General features: G+C 44.3%; 1 protein-coding gene across 7 annotated transcripts in view; it reads left to right on the top strand.

Moving 5' to 3' along the window:
- The window catches only part of nfixa (nuclear factor I/Xa), a 116,419-nt gene that overhangs the window by 83,903 nt on the left and 17,393 nt on the right, over positions 1 to 15,123 (top strand). For 5 of the 7 annotated variants that reach the window (XM_053615551.1, XM_053615552.1, XM_053615546.1 and 2 more), the window contains 6 exons: positions 6,436 to 6,498; positions 7,091 to 7,165; positions 11,590 to 11,710; positions 12,014 to 12,049; positions 12,581 to 12,708; positions 14,193 to 14,267. In XM_053615551.1, the coding sequence (XP_053471526.1) occupies positions 6,436 to 6,498; positions 7,091 to 7,165; positions 11,590 to 11,710; positions 12,014 to 12,049; positions 12,581 to 12,708; positions 14,193 to 14,267 (498 nt within the window). The remainder of the gene's footprint in view (positions 1 to 6,435; positions 6,499 to 7,090; positions 7,166 to 11,589; positions 11,711 to 12,013; positions 12,050 to 12,580; positions 12,709 to 14,192; positions 14,268 to 15,123) is intronic. The other 2 variants (XM_053615553.1, XM_053615547.1) reach the window with 1 other exon arrangement.

Genomic DNA, 15,123 nt, shown 5'->3' with positions numbered 1-15,123 from the left:
GCGGTTTTACATTTCATACCCATTTCCCCGGTATTGCAAAAGTAGGAACCGCGAGTAACGTGACACGACGAACCGATCACGTTACACCGGTCGTGACGTGGACCGGTTTGGTTGAAGCGAACCCCAGTTCGCAAGAGGGCCAGGGATCAGATCTTCATCACAGCTTCAATGGTGTGTACCGAACTCCGGCCGCTGAGTCTGGGAAAAGAAACGAAACGCAAGTGTGAAAATGACCTTAGTGGTACTTTAAGTACCCTGGCAAGGAGCGTAAACCAAATTCAGCTTTAGTTATGGTCCGGGTCACTTGGCAGCGATAACGTGTATGATCACGGATCGGTTACAGAAGCGTTCCCATGCCGTACCGCGGTGACTTTCAGGAAAGCTGCTCGCTCAAGCTTGGGTCTGATGGGAAGGTGCGTCGTGATTACTAGAAAGCTGGAGTAAATCGTCGTCTTCTCTCGTCACACGATCACAGAACTTTTAGATCGGATGAGATGTGGTGAGATACGACACGTTATTAATCCCAGGTGGGAAATTCCAGCGTTACAGCCGCAGACAAGAGACAGCAGAGAAGATGAGACACGAGACAACATAGCAGAAGAAGATTATTAAAATACGTCTCAAATAAAACTTCAAATAAAAGTCATTTCAAAACTTTTTAAAAAGCTGCAGTCGCAGAAACCGTTAACATTACTACCAAGACGAAGAAGCTGAGTAGAAACCAAACTCGAATAAAAACAAAACATACCGCTAATGTGTGTGTGTGTGGGGGGGGGGGGATGTGTGGGGTGAGTGTGTGTTCATAAAACACCGAGTGAACGCCAGATGTGATGCGTGCGGGTTGTTCGCTAAAACTTTCATAAATTGCATGACATTTTATATCATAAATTTCTTATCATATAAATCTGTTTGCAGTAAGTTTGCAGATAGCTAGTATGTGATCTGTGTGTGTGTGTGTGTGTGTCGTCTTTCCCGCGCTGCATGAAACACACTACGCTATTGTGCTGCTCCTCTAACAGTCACATCCTGCCTCAGTCATGGGGTGATCTGAGGACACACACACACTCAGACACTCAGACACATAGACACTCTAGTGCACTCTCTCTCTCTCTCTCTCTCTCTCTCTCACACACACACACACACATAGCAGTCTCACTTTTCAAGTACGTACTATCTCTCACACACACACTTTCACACCTTTATGCCCTTGATCTCCTCTACTGTCCTCTCTGTCGTCTCGATCAGCGCTACTGATACATATTTCATTACAGATTCGATCAACGACGATAACGACGCGAGAGAAAAGTAGAACATTTACCTGAACGTGAGAATTTCCGAGCATTGGGTACGTCCACCCGAAAGAGACCACACGCGCTTCGCTGGAAGAGACACAACCCGAGGGACGTCTGACCTTCTGTACAAAAGTGTACAGAGACCGCACGTTAAATCCGTGCGCTAGAAAATACCTGTGCGCATTCTAGACAGCGAACGTCTCCTTTCTTCGTTCCCGGTTCCTTCGCTTCCTCGTCCGTCTTCGGTTTTAAACGATTTTCAACGTTTGTACCGAGTGTCCGGATTATTCGGTTCATTTAAACAGTTTGAAAAGTCATCGTGATCACTTCCTGATCGGCCTCGCAGAGGATTTGGAGAAAGCTGTCCCCGGTGTTTGATTCGGAAAACTGACTACGGTGTTTTTGTTTTTTCAGAAGGAAAGAAAAAGAATAAAACCAGGACAAAAATAGTCGAGTTGTCTCGCACTTAAAACTTTTGTAGTCATTTTTATATGAACAACAACAGAAACCGAATAGCATACAAAAAGAACACAACGACAACAACGACGACAACGACAACACGAGCCAGACCACATTTCAAACGGCATAAATGCCTACATGGAGTCCACAGGTAGAACATAAATCACGTAAACAAGGGGAACAGAACACAACCCACGCAGTGTCATTTCATTTAAAGGGGTCACGACATGAGAAATCAAATTTTACGACGTATAAGACGTGATTGTACCATTAAAACGTCCTGCAAGTTTCAGAGTGTAACACATCCTCCGGTGCAAAAAGAGCGCTCATTTACCCGAGCTCCAAAAACCCTTCGTTTGGATCTGGCGGGATTTGTGACATCACACGGGCAAATACATTTGCATACGACACGACATCGACATCTACTTTCACATCAAAGCACCGTTAGCCCCACCTACTGGCGCTCAGTCGCCGAAAAGAGTTCTGCGCGTGTTACGGCGCGTGGCGCCCATAATTAATCCATACGCAAAGATGTTAGCCAATCAAAGCAGTGGGTGGGGCCATCGAAGTCTTAAAGGTAAAGGACACAAAAAGCGATCATTTCTGACAGGAGTTCAAAAAAAACAAAAAACAACATCATGAACCCTTTAAATAATAATAATAATAATAATAATAATAATAATAATAATAATAATTGTTCGAATGATTCACCTCCTTACACACTGCACTCGAGAACGGACGAGACGAGTTAATTAAAACTCTGTTATTAATTTGAGTCAAACCTTAGCTTTAAGAGATTTTTTTTTCATTATTATGATCATTTTGTTATTCTTAATTCCTGTATTTATTTGTATTTTTTTTTTTACAGTCAGCATGTTACGTTCACATTTTATTTGCCGTTAATCAGAGATCACCCGTCTGACCTGCTTTTGTCTTATTATTAGTATTATTATTATTATTATTATTTAAAACATTTTTTTTTTTAAACCTCCAAGGAATGCAATTATGTTCTACCTAATTTTGGCTTTCCACATAAAAACGTCAGGCTGCATATTTCATGCCAACATTTGAATGTTTTATTTGCTGCTAATTGAATACGATTTCAGCTGCACAGACGAGTTGTTATTAACTTCGACCGAGCCCGAGTTTCCCAGACTGAGCTACACGCGGCCTGGACGTGGCTTCGGCGCCGCGGTGCTGTGAGATTATCGTTGGGGGGATGTCACTGCTCGAGGGTTCGAGTGTGTGTGTGTGTGTGTGTGTGGTGTGTGTAGTCATACCGAACAGACACTGGAGCTTAAGAAGGTCTTCAGTTGCATTTGTCTTTGTCCCTGAATAATTTAGAGAACAGATCTGCGAACATTCACTGTATTTACTTTTTATCTTCGTGATGGTATCGCTCTTGAATTTACGCAAGAGTTCCGATTATACAAATATAATTGAAACGAACGACCATGCTGAACCAGGAAAAGGGCATTTCGAACTCAAAAACACACCTCGGTTCCGATCCACGTTTGCAGAAAATTTCATTTTTGTCCCAACACCAATTTAATAAGCGGTCCGTCTGGCAGAGCTTCACTGAAACTCATTTAGATACTGAGTTTATGGTTCAGACGAGTGCTGCAAATGAGCACTGTAGTGTGTGTGTGTGTGTGTGTGTGTGTGTGTGTGTGTAAGATGGGACTGAGCCCAGGGGGTCCTTGGAGACTTTGCATGGCTGTCCTATCAAAAGCCTGTCAGAATTGCTCCAAGGCACAAACCCACTTCAGCAAGCTGCTCTCTCTCTCTCTCTCTCTCTCTCTCTCTCACTCTCTCTCACACACACACACACACACATACGCACACACTTTTTTCCCTCTAGCTGCCAGTCCATTTTAATTATGGATAAATGTTCTGTTGCTGGTCTGTGACGAGCATGCATAATAGTCAGAGCTGCGTGATGGAGCCTTACGTCGCATCTGAGTTCTGAAAATAGATCTTCGGCTGTGCGGAGCTTAACGCTAAAACCAGGAATGACTCACGCTAATTAAAAACACTAAAAACATGGAAGGAATTACAGAGAGAGATCATGCCAGTAACTTTCTCCATCTCTCTCTCTCTCGCTCTCTCTCTCCCTCTCTCTCTCTCTCTCTCTCTCTCTCTCTCTCTCTCTTGGCTTAGGCAGGCAGGCACACAGATGGGTGGCAGGCTGGGTGCGGGCCACTCACACCACACCTGCTCCCTCTCTCTTTCTTTCTCCCTCTCTCTCTCTCTTTCTCACACACACACACACACACACATACACACATACACACACATGCAGGTGCTCTCTCTCTCTCACACACACACACACACACACACACTCACTTTGACTGACTTACACACACCCATACACACGTATGACACACATACATATAGAGAGGACACGCCTCCTTCATTAAGACATACACACATATAGAGAGGACACGCCTCCTTCATTAAGACTGACATACATATATAGAGAGGACACGCCTCCTTCATTAAGACTGACACACATATATAGAGAGCACATGCCTCCTTCATTAAGACTGACACACATATAGAGAGGACACGCCTCCTTCATTAAGACGACACACACATATAGAGAGGACACGCCTCCTTCATTAAGACTGACACACATATAGAGAGGACACGCCTCCTTCATTAAGACGACACACACATATAGAGAGGACACGCCTCCTTCATTAAGACTGGCACACACATATATAGAGAGGACACGCCTCCTTCATTAAGACTGACACACATATATAGAGAGGACACGCCTCCTTCATTAAGACTGACACACACATATAGAGAGAGGACACGCCTCCTTCATTAAGACTGACACACACATATAGAGAGAGGACACGCCTCCTTCATTAAGACTGACACACACATATAGAGAGAGGACACGCCTCCTTCATTAAGACTGACACACACATATAGAGAGAGGACACGCCTCCTTCATTAAGACTGACACATATATAGAGAGGACACGCCTCCTTCATTAATACTGACACATATGTAGAGAGGACACGCCTCCTTCATTAAGACTGACACATATATAGAGAGGACACGCCTCCTTCATTAAGACTGACACATATATAGAGAGGACACGCCTCCTTCATTAAGACTGGCACATATGTAGAGAGGACACACCTCCTTCATTAATACTGACACATATATAGAGAGGACACGCCTCCTTCATTAAGACTGGCACATATATAGAGAGGACACGCCTCCTTCATTAAGACTGACACATATGTAGAGAGGACACGCCTCCTTCATTATGACTGACACACATATATAGAGAGGACACGCCTCCTTCATTATGACTGACACACATATATAGAGAGGACACACCCCATGATATGTGTGTGTGTGTGTGTGTGTGTGTGTGTGTGTGATCCAGGACAAAGTTAATCTGAAGTGTTTGGCACTGATAAAGACAGATGTGGGTGTGATAAAGAGTGATTATCTGCCCCCTTCTGGCTGAAGCTTGTAACTGCACCATCAGTGAAGCTCTACTCACCTTCCAGTGTGATCAGATTCAAGATCAGAGATCTCAGCTTTAGAGAGCCTAAAGTATCAGCAAGTACAGAGTAAAAGAATAAAGATATTTGTTTGTTTTGTAAACCAAAATCTTGCTTTAAACTTTGTATAAAGTATTGTATGTAAAAAATTTTTTAAAAATGACAGAAGCAATAATAGAAAATAGACATGCTAGCGCTGCCACGGTGTTATCCCCATGTGTTGCATCACATAGATAACCTAAAATTATTTCAAGTACAAATAGTTCAAATCAACTTAAAGTTAACGCTGTCACTACTGCACAATGGCAAAAGTTCGAAAAACTGATGGAAACCATGAATATAAATCAGTCTGTACGGTTTTATCTGTACACGAGTGTCGCTCGTAATTAGCCCCGCCCACTTCGCACAAAGTACATGCAGATATCGTGAAACACCGATTATTCCTATTAACCAATTACAGTTTGGGCCGAAAGGAATCTTCATTTTCATTCACCGCACACACGCGGATTTCCACCACCCTTTATACGTCCCGGCTCGAGTGATTTATTTCGGACACTTATACGAGTGGACCAAAGTACGTCATTCTCCACGACCGAGCCGGTCTTTAACGGCCTCAGCGCTGCAGCAGATGCGTCCCGCCGAGGTGAACGGAGGTGAATTTGGACTCTGCGGTGGTTTCTGTAGATTTTTGTTAGATGGCATAATATCTCGCATTTGCTTATAGGTCTGGGACTGTGTTTATATATTTTTTTGCGAGTGTGTATGTGTGCGCGTGCTGTCAGCTAGAAGGAATGCATCTGCACCGCCAATACTAAAATGGCTGCCAAACGCTAACATGGCTGCCAGGTTTCTGGAGAGAGAGAGAGAGAGAGAGAGAGAGAGAGAGATTATTCTTATTCACTCTCACTTGCTTTCTTGTGCTTGAGGTATTTACTGCTGTTTCTTTGTGTCTCTCGTTTAATCTCCACCGCGCTGTATCAAATCATACTGGCATGTGCCACTAAATTCTCTTGTCACCTGTGGGCGAATGATACACACCTACACACACACACACACACACACACACACACACACACACTCGTTCGCTCCTCTGGATCGTCTTAATATTCAAACATGTTTTGAACATTATCTCTTGCTCTGTTTTTCTCTTATAGAATCAGGACAATCAGACAGTTCCAGCCAACAGGCAGACTCGGACATCAAACCCCCACCAAACGGTAAGATCGCAGCTCTGAACCTACGTACGGCCGTTACGAGGCATTATAGCGCACCGATTCAGCTCTAGGTTCAATTCAGCATCTTCAGCCTCACTCACACATCAACCAAACGCTTCCAAAACACACCTCGTGTCCGAAATCACGCTTCACTTCCTGTATTTTCTTTCAGTCATGTAGCGCTTTATGGGTATGTTGGATAGTCAGTGTGGTTACAGGCACGACGCAGAATTTCTATGAGAAGTCATGTGGATTATCATACAGGTCCAATTTGATTTTCTTTTGAAATGAAAAACATGCTGATGACATGCACAAACAAAACTAACTACCGTAAATACACACGGTAGTCGTAAGCTTGTTATCACTCGCTATAATGCTACATTAGCCATGTGGCCCTAGTACAGAACTTGTTTCTGGTTACATTGTGTACATTCGATCAATCGTTTTCAATCAGCTTGTATAAAACCGTGAAATGAAGACGAGAAAGAACGGATTGCGCGATTACACGTGTCATTATTTCCCCTTTATTTCATATATTTTTTTTAAAGGCCTGTGATTATAAGCGGTTATAACATCTGTCTTACATTATCCGCAGGGCATTTGAGCTTCCAGGACTGCTTCGTCACATCGGGGGTTTGGAACGCAGCCGAGCTCGTACGAGTTTCACAGAGTGAGTGAACATGCGCTCACACAGTAAATATCATCATCATCTATTATGGGGCTTTTTAAAAAAAAAAAAAGAAAAAAAACGTTTGTGCCTCCCGCTTCATGTCCTTTCACACAAGAGTTCTGAGACAAAAGAGTTTTATTGAAGACAAAAGTCATCTTATTGAACATAATAGGCAGCGTATTATCTCAGGTCTCACATGGGCGGAAGCAGACGGTCGAAATGGAGCCTGTAGTACACAACAAACCGCCTGTAATGTTTAATAAAGGGTTAGTAAAGGGGTGTTGATTTAAATATGGACTCAATCCTTAGATTAGGTGTGTGTCTGAGCACCACTGAGCAAAGCAAACTGAGAACATAAAAAAGCTGAGTCAGAGTCCTCTGAAACGTGGATCGTGATAGTACACGGGTGTATCACGATATCAGTATCATATCATAATATCGCCCAGCCTCGTGCGTCTCAGTCCTGAGATTTCAGACGCCATAAACATTGTGTTTATATACATATTTGTAGGAAGAACGAATCCAGATACAACCCCAATTCCAAAAAAAGTTGGGACAGTATGGAAAATGCAAAAAAAAAAATTAATAAAAAGAGTCATTTGAAAATTCAGTTCACGCTGTACTAGACTGAAAAACTCATCATTAGCACGTTATTTGATGTTTTACTTTGTGAATTTAATTTATTTTTGAAAATATACACTCATTTAAAATCTGATGACTGCAACACACTGCAAAAAAATCGTTTACCGCTGTGTAGCATGAGCTTTTCTTTGAGTGACACTTATTAAGTGTTTGGACGCTGAGTGAAGAAACCAGTTGGTTAAGTTTAGCGAGTGGAATTTTCCCCATTCATCCATTATGCATTTCTTCAGCTGAGCCACTGTACAATGGGAGACGGGTCAGGACTGCAGCAGGCCACGCTCGCACCCGCACTCTCTGCTTACGCAACCGTGCGCTTGTAATCCCGGCAGAATGTGGTTTGGCGTTGTCTTGCTCTGGATGGCAGCATATGCTGCTCCAAAATATGTACATAATTTTTTGCATTAATGATACCCTCACAGATGTGTGAGTTACCCATGCCATTGGCACTGACACACCCCCGTACCATGCGCACTGACACGCCCCCATACCATGACAGACGCTGGCTTTTGGACCTGACGCTGATTACAGCTCGGACGGTCCTTTTCCTCTTTGGCCCGAGGAGAACACGACGGCTGTTTTGTCCTAAAACTATTAGAAACGTCGACTCGTCGGACCACAGAACACGATTCCACTGTGCTACTGTCCATCTCAGATGAGACCGAGCCCAGAGAAGTGGGCGGAGCTTCTGGACAGTGTTGATGTACGGCTTCTGCTTTGCATCGTAAAGCCTTAACTTGCATCTGTGGATGCAGCGGCGAATGGTGTCGATCGACAAAGGTTTACCAAAGTATTCCCGAGCTCACATCACCTTCTTATTTCAACTTCTCACATCGCTATTAGTCCTAAATTGCCCCGTCCCAACTTTTTTGGAACGTGTTGCGTGCATCAATTTCAAAATAAACATTTATCTTCAAAAAACTGTGCACTTGATTAGATAAAACATCACATCCCTCGTCTTTATACGTTTTTTGTTTAAATGCAAGTCAAAGTACATTTACAAATCACTCCTCGTTGGTTTTATTAGCATTTTCCATACCGTCCCAACTTTTTTCGGAATCGGGGCTGTACTTCTACTCACAGGAAATCCAAGTCAGAGACATCATATTGAGCAAGTTCTGTAAATACAAGCTTTTATTTGACCGGTGTGGGTTTTTTTATTCATAGCAGGCAGCTTCTCTAATAATATAAATACAATGAAATGTCTGGCTATAAATCAGAGCAGAAACAAGCTCCACTTCACTGTCTTCCATTTGTGCTTATTTCCTAAAAAAAATGAAAAAACAGAGAACAAAAATAATCTTCCAGGAAATCACTAACCAATATAAATCACTAGCCTTTGCTCAGAAACGCACCGCTTCATCGCCAGCGTCCAGCCATGCTGATGAAACACAATGTCATAGCAGTGTACGTATATCACTCCTGACATCTGGACACAGCTGTGGAAAACCGTCTCGGCCGTCTCCTACGCCGAGTGTATCCTTGTGCCGACGGCGTTATTTGCGATTCCCTTTGAAATCGTGTGTTACAAAAAAAAAAAAACACACACACACACACATTTTTTTTCCTTGGAAGAACATTTGCGATGTGATGTTTTTGGAAGCGGCGCATCGCCGATGGTGGGCCCGTGTTTAAATTCATAACAGACCGGGCTGAAATCATAACGCTCCACGCACTCCGTTATTTGCAGCGCCCACATCTGTAACGTGACTCTGCCCTGCGCCTCCGCTCGGAGCAAAACGCTGTAAAAATGATGGATATACTGGATTGCAGGAGGCAAAGAAAGAAATTGGGCCTTGAAATGGGTTTGTGCGTTTGTTTACGCAAGATGGTATTCCAATTTTCAGTATAGGAAGTCTCTAGGAAGCCAACTCTCAGTCTAGCTAAATTGCATCGGCGTATCAACATCAATTTGTAATATATATATATATATATATATATATATATGTATAAATAAATAAATCAAACAGCGTTTGCTTGCTTTCAGGTCGTCCAGAAATGACCTTGAATCTGACAGCATGATTGCCTGCCAAACAGCAGCAATTAAATCCGCACTCTCAGAAATACCAGTGTAAGGATCTGAGATTGGACGTCCTGCTTAGATCCACCTCACAAACCTGAAACACAGAGGGACAAGAATAGCGTTCGGTTTAAGATTTCGGATGACAAAGTGGCACGATGTGAGTGTATCTGTCTTGAAAGACTAGCTCCGTTCGCTTTCTCTCCAACACAAAGCTAATATGTGTGAAGTAACTGTGGAGGACAAACCCACAGCAGTAGGTGCACTTAACCACACAGTCATGCAGGGAGAAAACCTCAACAGCACCACCGTTTCATTTGGGTCCCGGATGGGACATTTCAGGCTGTAATCGTCGCTCCGAAGGGAGAGTCGTCTTGTAATATAACCACTAACGGCTTGGGAGGACACGTCCGCTAGACCAACAAACCGGCTTGGCATCCACGCAGTGCTTTTTTGCCGTAGCATCACGCTGGGATTTTAATTTCAAGTGCAAAAATAAGTACAAAAACAAGAGCGCGGCGTCGACGCACGTGGGTGTGGCGGTCACATCCTCGGTGCTTTTCAGGACCGTCAGCGCAGGCGGTGACTTGGCGAAGAGCGGGATAATTGTGGTTAGGCGTGCCTCTGCAGCATCCAATCAAATCATTCCCTTTCAAAGCATAGAAACATCGCGTGCGTCATCCTACGTGACATTTTCCTGCTGACGTAAGATTCGGTTTTACTTGTAGATGACACGTTTAATACGGTAGTGGCTAAAATACCCAACAGGCAGTCAGAATGAAAAATCCAAACCAAAAATGACTAAATAAACAAAACACGCGGCGGACGAACTCTGCGCCAACTTCGCCTACTAATGTGAGTAGCTCGTTATCGTCGTCGTAGCTCTCAAAGGATTCGCGATTTCCGACTTCATTTGACGTTCTGCGTACGGTTTGTTCGGGTCTGACGGCTTTTAAGTGTTTCATGATTGGAAAAATTCATTTGGCCGAGTCACCGGTGTCCCAGTGTGTAGCGAGCCAGGGTCCTTAGCGGTCCCCGGACCCGTGTACACGATGTACTGACTCACGACCTAGCGAGCCGATTGAGACGCAGCAGGAGGGTAATGTACGTAGGGTTTTTTTTAACTCTTTAAGTTCATTTAACTCAAAAAATTTGAGGAAATAAAATTACCTAAAAATGTTGAAGTTGACGAATCAATTTCTTTAAGCCAAATACACTTAGATATAACAACAGTTTATCTGAAATGACAACGTTTGAGTTACATTTATTTTATATTTAAGTTTTCGACAGAGCCGAATCAAACAGCGATATGATTTAGCGTCGTCGTTGCCGTGGAGCGCAGCCGCTCGACGGTTCTGATTAAGCTCTGTAAAATCCTCTATTGACACGCTTTAAATGACTCTTGTTATGTTTATTTGGTTGGTTTGGACCGAATGAGTTTATTAGAAACCAGTCCAGTGGGCGAGTGCAAGCTGAAATATCTGCAGGAGCAAGTGGGCGTGGGATTAAAAAAAAACTCAACAAAAAAGCAGTCCCACACACGGCCCACAACTCCAACCCTTTTATCGTGTCTTCATTTGATGAGAGAGAAAAAAAGAACTCAGACGTGTTCGTTAGAAAGCGTTCTCAAAGCCAGTTCAAAACGTTTTTCTTTATGATTTGGAGTGCTCACTGACTCAGTCATATGTGTATGTAAATAGAGTGTTTGTAACTCTCATCGTTGTCTCTATCCTCGCTCTGTGGTTTCCCCATCCCTCTTCCTCAGCTCCCGTTGCCTCGGCCTCGGGTCCTAACTTTTCATTGGCCGACCTGGAAAACCCCGGCTACTACAACATCAACCAAGTAACGCTGGGCCGACGCTCGCTGACATCACCGCCGTCTACTAGGTACACGCACACGCAAGCACACACACACACATACACACACACACACACCTACAGTCTGAGACGTATGCACACACACATACACACACATGTACACACACAAGTACAGAGGCATACTGTTTTGTGAGTGCTCAGAATTCGACTTCCTTTCTCCATCACTGTCATCATGTCTTTGCTCTCCTCCTGTCCTTCTCCGTCTCCCCTCCCTCCCTCTCTCTCTCCCTCTCTCTGTCTCTCTCGCTCTCTCTCTCTCTCTCTCTCTCTCTCTCTCTCTCTCTCTCTCTCTCTGTTTGGCTGGTGCTCCAGGACCGAGGTGGAGTTGTACGCGAGTCTTCCTCGGAGGTAGCCGATCTGTCTCTTTACTTGTATATGTTTGAGTGTGTGTGTGTTGTGTGTGTGTGTGTGTGTGTGTGTGCGTGTGTCAGTGTCTGTTACAGAGTTTATTTTAAAGTGCCATCCATTTATAAAACTCTCTCTTTTTTCTCATTTTTCCTTTCCTCTCTCTGTCTGTCTCACTCTCTCTCTCTCTCTCTCTCTCTCTCTCTCTCCTTCGCTCTCTCCCTATATCTCTCTCCCTCTCCCTCACTCTCTCCCTATATCTCTCTCCCTCTCTCTCTCTCTCCCTCTCCCTCGCTCTCTCCCTATATCTCTCTCCCTCTCCCTTGCTCTCTCCCTATATCTCTCTCCCTCTCTCTCTCCCCCTCTGTTGCTCTCTCTCTCCCTCTCTTTCTCTCTCTCTCCCTCTCTCTCGCTCTCTCTCTCCCTATATCTCTCTCTCTCGCCCTCTCTCTCTCTCCCATTCCCTATATCTCTCTCTCTCTCCCTCTCTCTTGCTCTCTCTCTCTCTCTCTCTCTCTCTCTCTCTGCTTCTAGCTCCACTAAGCGTAAGTCTATAGATGACAGTGAGATGGACAGCCCAGTGGACGATGTGTTCTACCCCACGCGCTCCCCTGCTGGAACCAGCTCACAGTCCAGTGGCTGGCCCAATGATGTGGATGCAGGTACATACACACACACACACACACACACACACACACACACAGATAGCCCACCTGTCCAACATTGTGTCCCTACAGCCTATGACCTCCATGACCAGCACTAACGCGCTGTGTATATCACCTCCACACAAATATGTAGAGAGAACACAATGACAGCAGTAAGAATGATGCAACGTGTGCAACACTCACTGCATTTCACCAAATCCCACATCATCAGAGCTAAACCATTACACTCACCGTTTTCTTTAACCCGAACGTCTATAATTAAACAGTTCACGGAGAATTAACCGCAAAAACACAAAGCAGAACGGATTCGTGTGTCATAAAACGTAAGAGCCAATCAGGTTCCATTATGCAAATGAGGTTAAAGGAACGCAGCAGCTTTCTGAACCTTTACAGCATGCACGGAAGGAATAACACACTTCAGGCCACGCTGTATTATAAAATGGTTCGCCTCAGATCTCCAGGGCTGGGGATTCGATCCCCGTGCTGCGGGGGTTTCCTCCGGGTACTCCGGTTTCCTCCCCCAGTCCAAAGACATGCACGGTAGGCTGATTGGCGTGTCCAAAGTGTCCGTCGTGTATGAATGTGTGTGTGAGTGTGTGTGTGAGTGTGCCCTGCGACGGCTTGGCACCCCGTCCAGGGTGTACCCCGCCTCGTGCCCGATGCTCCCCTGGGAGAGACTCCAGGTTTCCCCGTGACCCTGAAGAATAAGCGGTACAGACGATGGATGGATGGATGGATGGACGGACGGTCCGGAGTGTGTCATTACCGTGCGCTTACTGTAACGACGTTTAATCTATGAACGCCACGTCGAGCCTGTTTAACGTTTTACAGTTACATTAACGTCCACTAGACGAGCTAGTTCCCGTTCTCACTCACGATAAACAGTCTTTCCTTCGATTTTCCCTCTGTTGAAGTTAACAAGACGAGAGGAAAAAAAAAAAGCGTAAACTCCTCTGTCCTTTCAAAGTGCTGACACTGGAGACTCCTTCCATAAATGTTAAACATTTCCTTCCAAAAAAAAAAAAACAAAAAACCCCCCATCAACGATTATGCGTTTGTCTTTCTTTTAAAATCTGTTTATTATTAGATTTGGATCGTGTGTAGCTTGTGAAATGCGGCTCCCCGCTTACGAGCCGTTACTATAGAAACCATAACGTGTCAGAACGAGCGCTCTAATATAAACAGCGGGAACTACTGTTATGTAAAATGACTTCACACCTTCTGACCAATCAGATTCGAGAACTCGAGTGTGGTCATGAATATCTTCGAGTAAAGAATTTATTTGTGTAAACATCATTTAACAGCTTAGATTTCAGTGAACATTTTTTCTGTTTTTTTTTTCTTTCCCTGTTAGTACAAGGAAATGTGTTAAAAAGTGTGTGTGTGTGTGTGTGTGTGTGTGTGTGTGTGTGGAAAATATTTCTCTGCCTTTCTTTGTGTCTCTCTCTCCGTGTGCTAACGAGGTCCTTCTCCGCTTGCAGTGCAGCACCACTTGGCCAGCGTTCAGGAGAGGAAGATAAAGCATGAAAACGATGGCGTGCAGTTCCCGTACCATGGTTAGAACACACACACGTACGCATGCGCGTGCACACACGTACACACACACATTTAACAGGTGCACCTTCAGGTGTTTGTGCCAGAAGCACGCATACACACTCCCTCATACACACTCGCACCCTCGCAGTCTGACTTCTGGTTCCAGATGGTGCCTTCGTGTGTCTACAGAGGACATCTGTTCCCGTGTGTGTGTGTGTGTGAGAATGTTATAATCAAACAGCAGTGTTGTGTACTCCAAAAGGTTTAGAAATGTTTAAGGAAGCTGCACCTTTTGGGAAAAAAAATAGAAAGAGACATTTTATATCTAAAAGCACTGTGTAGGAATCGTACACACAGCGCACGCATGTGTGTGTGTGTGTGTGTGTGTGTGTGTGTGTGTGAGACTGCTGGTTTTGGTGAGATTAGCCCTGCATTTTCACTCCTAATAGCGTTCACCCTCCGGGCCTTTTCCCAATATTTATGGATAGAAAGGAAAAAAAGGAAAAAGAAGAGAGAAAAAAAAACAAACAAGAAAAGCAGCGGCTCTCGTATTCTCCTTTACACGCGCCCACCTGCTCCAGACGTAACACACATTTCTACACACCCACACACACATGTCTAAAAGGTGAACACGCACACACACACAACCGACAAACGGAAGACTAAATTGGATTTGAGAGAGAACATTTGACATTTTGTGCTCCATAACCAGGATTTGATTCCTGTGTGTGTGTGCGCGTGTGTGTGTGTGTGTGTGTGTGTGTGTGTGTGTGTGTGTGTGTGTGCAGACTTGATAATCTGCCACTAAATCGCTTGTCCTCCTGTCACTTGCACCCACATTTTCTCACCTCGCCATGTTATTTTCACTCCCGGCCC

This window comes from Ictalurus furcatus, chromosome 26 (assembly GCF_023375685.1).
Source record: "Ictalurus furcatus strain D&B chromosome 26, Billie_1.0, whole genome shotgun sequence".
Taxonomy (NCBI): domain Eukaryota; kingdom Metazoa; phylum Chordata; class Actinopteri; order Siluriformes; family Ictaluridae; genus Ictalurus; species Ictalurus furcatus.
Note: the sequence above shows the minus strand (reverse complement) of the source record. Positions and strands in the feature narration are given on the sequence as shown.